Here is an 8,099-nt window from a genome sequence, read left to right on the forward strand (position 1 = left end):
TATATGTATGTATGTATATGTATATATGTATGTATGTATATGTATGTATGTATGTATGTATATGTATGTATATGTATGTATGTGTATGTATGTATGTATATGTATGTATATGTATATTTATGTATGTATATATGTATGTATGTATGTATCTCTCTCATCGTGTGAGAGAAATATGTGACAATTTATCTTATCTGACATAAGACCATCTCCAAAGAAGATGTCAAATTATAAGAGTCAAATTACAATTGATGACTGATGTGGCAATCTAAAGCCTTATGTCAAATTTTGTACTTTTTCAACCGAATTGTCAAATGTTAATTTATTATTTAAATAAAGTTTTAAATGGATGTAATTATTAAAAAAATGTTGAAACAAAATTTTTATTAGTTGAAATGTCAGTGGAATAAGAGACCCACTAGTAAAATGAATTAAAAATAAATTTGACATTGATGTCAAATTTGACTCCAAATCACAAAGCTTTCAAATCTAGTCAGCAAATAACACTTCGGTTGGAAAGAGTTTTTATGTCAAATATGCACAGTGGCATTCTAACTAAGATTTTGACATCTTCTTTGAAGATGCTTTAAGACAGTCAAAAAATTATATCTTACATGAACTTATAAAAAAATTTTACTTTCTGTTGCAAATTAGTTTTAAAGTGAAACCTTAATTACCTAATGATGTTAATGGGTGAAGGAGAACTCAGCAAATTTCATAAATGCATCAAACAAAAAGATCTGGCGTAAAGAAAATGATGGGAAAGAAAATAGCAACCAAAAGCTAGAGGCCCAGCATTCTGAGCCTCATAAAGAAATTTGGACCCATCTGGCCCCATGGTTGAACAATGCCAAACTGCAAAATGGCCATTAGCTATCAGATCACAAGCAGAGTTGGTTCAACTGCAGAAAAATGGTACAAATAATACTGCAGAGTGCAGAAATTAGGGTTTATATCATTCATGTGGTCCTCCACTCCCTCATTGACCAGAGTTTAATGACCTCTCTTCATCTTCAGCCCTGCAAGATGCAGAAAGTGAAAATTCTAGAATGCATAAATGTATATGACATACATAGTGGAATTTAACGGTTATATCTGCGCTCAATAATTTGAGAGAATTTAGTAAGTGGATGTGATCTACTTAAAACACAATGTATAAGCCATTGGCCTATTAGTATTGCAGTTCAATATTTTTCTTCTTTATTTGTAAGTGAAAGGTTGCACGTTTGACTAAATAAGTTGATGTTCTACCACAAAATCAATTGACAATATGTGATATATCCCATCAATTTATAAGCACATGCAAGGTCACTTTTTTCTTACATATGGGATTCATACTAATGTGGGGACAACACAAAATTGGGTGACTTGAACAACTTGCTCTAATTTTATAAAGAAATTGATGTTTCATCATAAAATCAGTTATTAATATGGAGAGTAACCCAACAACATATAAACACATGCAAAGGCTACTTTTTCCCTATTATGGAATTTATACTCTCAAAATCATCTCCTATAAATAGCGAGTTTGATAATATATATTTTTTATTTAAAAAAGGACGAATTGGTAGTCAACCCACGACATTCTACTTTTTCAGGGGTCGGGAAGACTTACAGAGGCATTTTAGCCTCCTCCTAACTACTATTGTGTGATTCACTGGTGCCGGAAATTTAAACCAGAACAAAGCGTATAGGGGAACCTAAAATTCGTCTCAATCATTGAGTCATCCCGTATTGATTGAGTTGGATATTAATTTATTATGTTGATGATAGTCCCCTATCTTCCTTGACCATAGAAGGTATTTGTACAGCTCTCTTGCAGTTGACCTCTCGATGTCGATTTGGTTTGGCCAACCATTTTAAGGTAAAACGAATTATTTTTGAGGTCGCAGCTGCTTGTTAGGAGGACCCAGCCATTCCACCTTCGTATATTGACGTGAAGAGTCAAAGGAATTGTATTTGTTTCCTATTAAGCCCCTATAATTGTATATAAAACAATAACCGATACATCATGCGAAGTGCAGCTTGTTGTTACCAGGACACAGCCATACCACCTTCCTTGACGTGAAAAGTCAAAGGAATGATACGACCCAGTTGTTTCTTATTTTGAATAAATAATATTATTTACATTAAAAGAGGTGAGGTATATTTAGTCTCACAATGGACTAGTAATAATTTGATTCAAATTCGTCTTTAGTAAGAATTGAACCTAAAACCTCTCATTTACTAGTGAAGAGAAATACCATTAGACCGTAATGTTAAGTTGCACGAGCTAGTTGTTTAATACCCAAATTTCTGCGACTTGTATAATTTAATTTTCTCCCCATCGGCAGTGCTAAAATGCCAATAGATTCTTTTTCTTCTGTTTTCTTTATACATTTGGTCAACACAATTGGTTCAATAAAAGTTCAAATACCTCGCTACTACTCAAAATTACTGCAAAAAAAATCAGTAATTCTCTTACCAAATAAGATCAAAATACAAAGAGTTATATTTTCCGACAAAGGTATTTTATGTACGAGATGGTCGGACGCCTCTATCCCAATTTTTCTTCAATTCCAAAACCCATCTAGGGCGTTTGTAATCCTATCAAATTCCTCTTTACGATCCATGTTCTCAAAAGGAAATTTATTCTAATCCTTAGTTTTTAAATTTACATTTTATTCTCTATACTTTATTTTGTAAAGCATAATGACAAACTAAGAGTGAATAATAGTTGCCGATATGGCATGCTTATTTGCATGATAGGATTAGTGAGAAGGTTCATGTTCAATTCAATCGCATTATATGCGTCATTTAGGGTTAAGCATTTTCATTTTTACTATCAAACTAGTCTATCAAATCCCGATATCCAAAGACGATTACATTTTGATTCCCTAGTTATCATTGTACCATAGTGACAAACCGAGAGTGAGAGCCATGCCAAGTTTGAACAGAGGATTAGCTATAAGGTTTAGGTAGAATCCAACCAATAAGAGCATCACAAATGTCAATTGCACATAAAAAGTTGGAGAGTAGGTTTTATCAAACAAAAACAAAAGTGAAAGGTTAAAAGTCGAAAACGCGCAAAAATGATGTTAAAAAGAAAAAGAAAAGCAAGGAGTGTGTGTGTGTGTACGGGAGGTGGGTGGGTCATGAGTCATAAACCAATTGGTGCCAAATTCATCTGGAAGTGGTGGTGGTGGATCCTCATATCATACAGAAAGGAACCTCTGCATTCCATTCCAATTGACAGCTATTTTCCACAAGCCAAACGAAGACAATGTTGTTCTTTTCCTCACTACAATATTAGTTGTGTGTGTCTGGACTTTTTTAACCCACCTCAAAGCAAGCATGCATGTTTGATAACTATGATTAATTATGTTAATGTATGTGATGGTAACAAATTTTTTACGGAATGATCAAAACGGTTTATGATGGACAAACATAGGCACCACTTTTAATGATTATTATTGTCAGAGACCAAAATAATGAGTTATACTAATCTAAGAGACCATATTGGCTAAAAGGAACAAAAAATGGTTACGTGGTTGCTCACGTGACAATTTAATAATGATGCTAATAGATATTTTACGGAATGACCAAAATGATTTATGGTGAACAAACCCATGAACCGCTTCTATTGGTTTTCAATCTCAATGACCAAAGTGAGTTATGCCAATTTCAAGAACCATTCTGACTAAAAAGCCATATTTTATAAGAGTGGGAATTTGGATTGAACGTCGCAATGAACATGTCAATTGAGTCAAACTTACCAAATAAGTTGAACCTACAACTTTCTACGTACAAGTTGAGAAGAATACCACTAACATTACGTAATGTTACTGGCATGATTGCTAATTTAACAGCAAAGAACAGTTACTTGTTTTAAAGTAAGTTAAGAGGTTGCACCATAAAACTAAATATCGGCAATATGAGAAATAAATCAACTACTTATAAGCACATACAAAATTCATTCATTCGCCAATGTTGATATGAAATTCAATCTCATGGTTTTATAACGTTCTTGTTTATATCCTAATACGCATTTGGAATTCTAGAAACATTATGTGATGAGAAAGATACAATAGACGATGAAAAAGATAGAGAAATGAACTAACCTGTTTCATGTATGTTTTTTTTCTTTTTTCCCACTTAACCAAGAGCTTGGATTAGAATGACTTGTACTTGGATTTAGGACGTGTAAGTTGGAGTTATCCGTTGTCACGGAGAATAAACATAGTAGTCCAAACTGGCATAGGTGGTCGTTTTCAGTTAATTCTCGTTGCTTTCTTTGACATGTGGAAGCTTCTATTGTCTATCGTATGTGTCGCAGGTCTTTGGTTATACACGAATTAATCACGTATACCTCTCATTATATTGTTCCAATCTCCCTTCAATCTGGACCTGTCTTTTGTCGGTTTTTTTTTTTTTAACAAACGATATTATCTATACTAAAGAGGAGATAAGCTTAGCCTCACAATGAATTAACAATAATGTTGTTCAAATTCTCTTTTAACAAGAATCAAACCTGAGACCTCTCACTTACAAGTGAAAAGACATACAACTAGACCGTAATACTAAGTGGCATGACCCTGTCTTTTGTCTTAGATTAGCCAAACCATCATCCGAATTATTAAGTCCAACTATGTCCAAATTTGGATCCACATTAAACATGGTTGAAAATAACATGATAAAGCATACATATCAAAATTGTAATGAAGCTAAGTAGGAGTAGACACGATTCAGTTTGAAGGACCGGTTTCACTCAGGCAAGCACAATTATGTATGCGTATTTTGTGCTTTGTTCATAAGTGGAATTCAACATCATTATTTCATCTATATACATACGACTACTACTTCGCTCCTTAAAAGCTAATCAAATTCAGACATACATGCAAAGCTAACCCATCATAATAACAAGTGTAAAAGCTTACGCACACCCGTCAAACTATGATTTGTCTGTAAAAATATACCGCACAAGCCTAAAATAGGTTTTGCATCGTATACATAAATGGTTATCAAATCGAATTAATTAAATTTGGTTCTCAAGAAAAACGTAAGAGATTCTAATATTACAAAACACAAAAAGATCACAAATTTTATGTATATCCGAGCATTCAAAATCCAACCCCCTACCCCCCAACAAATGACTGATCTCTTCGTTTTCATCCCCCTCTTCCCCCACCATCTTAATGCACAACAGGCTTAGTACATTCAAGCAAGATATAAAATAAAGAACTAGAAAAATAGCATACAAAATTAACAAAGAGGAATCATTTTATAGGCAGCCAAATGAGGATCACAAAAATCAGTAAGGAGCGTAGTACCCAGCCGGTGGCGGCATCCCCATTCCGTTCACCGGAGGCATTCCATAGGGTTGCATTGCCATAGGAGCTGCTCCGTAGTACCCGGCACTGCTCATTTTCTGCAAGCTACCTTGGCCTTGCATTCCTTCCTTGGCATACTGGTTCCACAGCTGCTGCTCCTGCGTAAGCAAGTGCTGCTTCTTCTCCAGATCCGCCATTTGCACATAGGAAGGTGGTGGAACGGTTAATGATGCGGCAAAGGGATCCTGATTCACTGCCTGGACTGTTCCATCTGGAGCGGGAAGAGCTAACACCTGCGTTGAGCTCTTGCCCGGCCCGGGCAATGCTACACTACTTGCACTACCACCAGTCAATTGGGCAGTACTCACATGCTGCCTCACAATGCCCTGATCATACATGCCGTCCAACAACAATGGATCCATCCCACCACCAAGATTTTGCTTCTGCCTCGATAAATTACTCGCTGTCTCCACCAATGCCAGTTCCCAATCGGCCTTTCCTGGCTCTGCAGCTGGAGTCTGCCAAGCCGAGGTGACTTGGGGCTGCCCGTCTGATGGGAAAGCTTCCCATGATCCATTAGCACTTCCACCACCACCAGGACCGGCAAACAAAGCCAAAGCCAACTGATTCCCCTGTGCATCAGCTGAAACTCCATTATCCCTCAAATCCACCAAATCCCCTACCACTTCCTGCTTCACCTCAGCCTTCGCCACAACCTCAGGAGGCGGCGGGGGAGTGAAACTCTCCGGCGCAGGCAGCGCTTTAATCTCATTCATATCGGGTTGGGGCTCCTCCACTGGAGCCACGGGAGCAGCCTCTACCTTCCTCTCGGGACTCTTGGTTGCCTTGGACCTGTCCCTCACAAACTCCTCCAATGTTTCCAGCAACTTGCTCCCAATCCTCTGCACCTCCGGATACTCCGACGACCGCGCCAAACCGGAATCCTTACACCACCCATAAAATCCAACCAGCTCATCAATCTGCTTCGCCGCACTCACATAAGCATCGAAAGCCTTAACGCAATCCGGATACTCCATATCGAAAAACTTATCAAGTAAAACCGCCAATACGTCACAAATATCAGCATACAGCTTAGAGCTCTCCCTCACCAGCGGGTACACAGCCACCAGAACCAACCGACTGTTCTTAGCCAATCCGGTGGGTCGGCTCGCCAAGAACCGATCCAACAGCCTCTGCAGATGACCCATTTTCGCGAAAATCCGCTCCGGCTTCATATCCCTCAATGGGGTCACACTCACAATTCTCTTCTCATCTCGCCCGTTTCGACTCACCGAGTCATTCATATCGCCGTACGACCTCGACCTCCTCATCCCTCCTTCATATTCATAATCTCGATCTCGCTCTCCTCCGTACTCATACTCGTAATTCCTCGGCGGTGGAGACCTGAAATTCGAAGACCCGCCGTTGAAGCCGCCAGAGCCCTGCCGATCTCCAGCACCAAGACCAGTTCCCCTGCTTCCTCCGCTGCTCTTTCTCTCAAACAGCATCAGCTCAAGCCTCTGATCCAAGTACAGAGCATAAGTCCTCACAAAGGCAGAGTGGTCCCATGAGCTCGCGTGCGCCTCGTCCCTGAAATCCGATAGATTCAGGAGGCGGGTACCCCTGCGGGTCGCGTACACGATCTCGTCCCCAAACACCGGGTCGCCGTCGTTCAGGAGACGGTGGACCAGCATCAACGCCTTGAGCGCCACGATCCAGTCGCGCGTCTTTCCCAGACGCTTCGACACCGCCGACACGCACGCGCTGACGTAGCCCCGGGACGATGACGTCAGCGTCAGAATCTCACGGACGTGCTTCTCACTCGCCGGCTCATCCTCGTGCGACGTCGCTTTGACGATAGCGACCTCGAGGTCCGGGGCCAGATTGCTGGCGACCTTGGCGATGCCGATGCTTGTCTGGTCCTTGACTGCTCCGATTGCTTTCCGGATCGTGCTCGGCGCCATCCCGGCCGTCGATCTGCGTTACTTCCGATTTAATATACCGCGCGAGCTGAGATACAATGGAAATGACGAAACGGTTCACTTCGTTTAATTAATTTGGAGAAAGATTGAGTTTCTAAAGATAGAAAGGGGCGTACATTTTGGTAATTTACCGTCGATGTCGGAGTCTCTAGATCTGCGGCGTGGGCAGTCCGGCGGGTCGGATCTCGGAGCAACCGACGACCAATCGAATTTCTTGGGTTTTTTTCGCTCTCTCTGTTCGTGAAACTAGAGAGAGGAGGGGAAGAGGTTGAATTAAATAGTGGGTTGGAGTCCGGGATGACGTGGAGGGACGGGAACCGTGGATTAGATCTGAGATCTGGGATCTAGCTGGGTAGCTGGGAGAGACTGGCGGTAGTGTCGGGCGGCGTGTCGGAAAGAATTACGAAACGAGTGAGCGTGTTGGTGCGAAGGGGTTCGGATTGGGTGCAGCAGGGTGTATTTCAGTTAAAGGAGGCGCGAAACTGAGCGTACGCCGTACCGGTTACGGTGATCCTTACCCGATAGAGACATCCCAAAGTAAGACTAGTTTACCTAAAAAAATTGTAGGATTTGGATCCTCTCCTAAGCTAATGGAGAGGATCCTCCTCATCAATCATCTTGTATCATTGGATTTTTATCCACAAGTTACAATTATTACAACTTTAAAGAGATCTTCCTGTTTGTAGCCGTTGGATAAAAATCCAACAGCCCAGGATGATTGATAAGGAGGATCCTCTCTATTAGCTTAGGAGAGGAGCCAAGTCCAAAATTGTAAACGTGTGAAATTTACTCAAATAGATTTCTTTGTTTA

At 40.2% G+C, this 8,099-nt stretch overlaps 1 protein-coding gene across 3 annotated transcripts; it reads right to left on the reverse strand.

The window, feature by feature from the left end:
- Positions 1–5,188: 5,188 nt before the first annotated feature.
- On the reverse strand, positions 5,189–7,575 carry LOC103937934 (putative clathrin assembly protein At2g25430). Of its 3 annotated transcripts, none has more exons than XM_048580487.1 (2): positions 7,420–7,575; positions 5,189–7,316 (listed from the first exon to the last, which is right to left on the reverse strand). In XM_048580487.1, exon 2 carries the CDS (start codon positions 7,268–7,270, stop codon positions 5,288–5,290), a length of 1,983 nt encoding a protein of 660 aa, XP_048436444.1. In that variant the 5' UTR covers positions 7,271–7,316; positions 7,420–7,575; the 3' UTR covers positions 5,189–5,287. The 3 variants fall into 3 exon arrangements, with proteins under 3 accessions (XP_048436444.1, XP_048436445.1, XP_048436443.1); XM_048580488.1 differs by having other exon boundaries at positions 5,189–7,283; positions 7,405–7,574; XM_048580486.1 differs by having other exon boundaries at positions 7,405–7,574.
- Positions 7,576–8,099: the final 524 nt, after the last annotated feature.

This window comes from the organism of the source record quoted next, unplaced genomic scaffold (genome assembly GCF_019419815.1).
Source record: "Pyrus x bretschneideri cultivar Hongxiangsu unplaced genomic scaffold, Pyrus_bretschneideri_v1 Contig15, whole genome shotgun sequence".
Lineage (NCBI taxonomy): Eukaryota > Viridiplantae > Streptophyta > Magnoliopsida > Rosales > Rosaceae > Pyrus > Pyrus x bretschneideri.

What these genes read in the sequence shown, in the direction of transcription:
- LOC103937934 (XM_048580487.1), bottom strand. Translation starts at nt 7,270, where the DNA reads ATGGCGCCGAGCACGATCCGGAAAGCAATCGGAGCAGTCAAGGACCAG.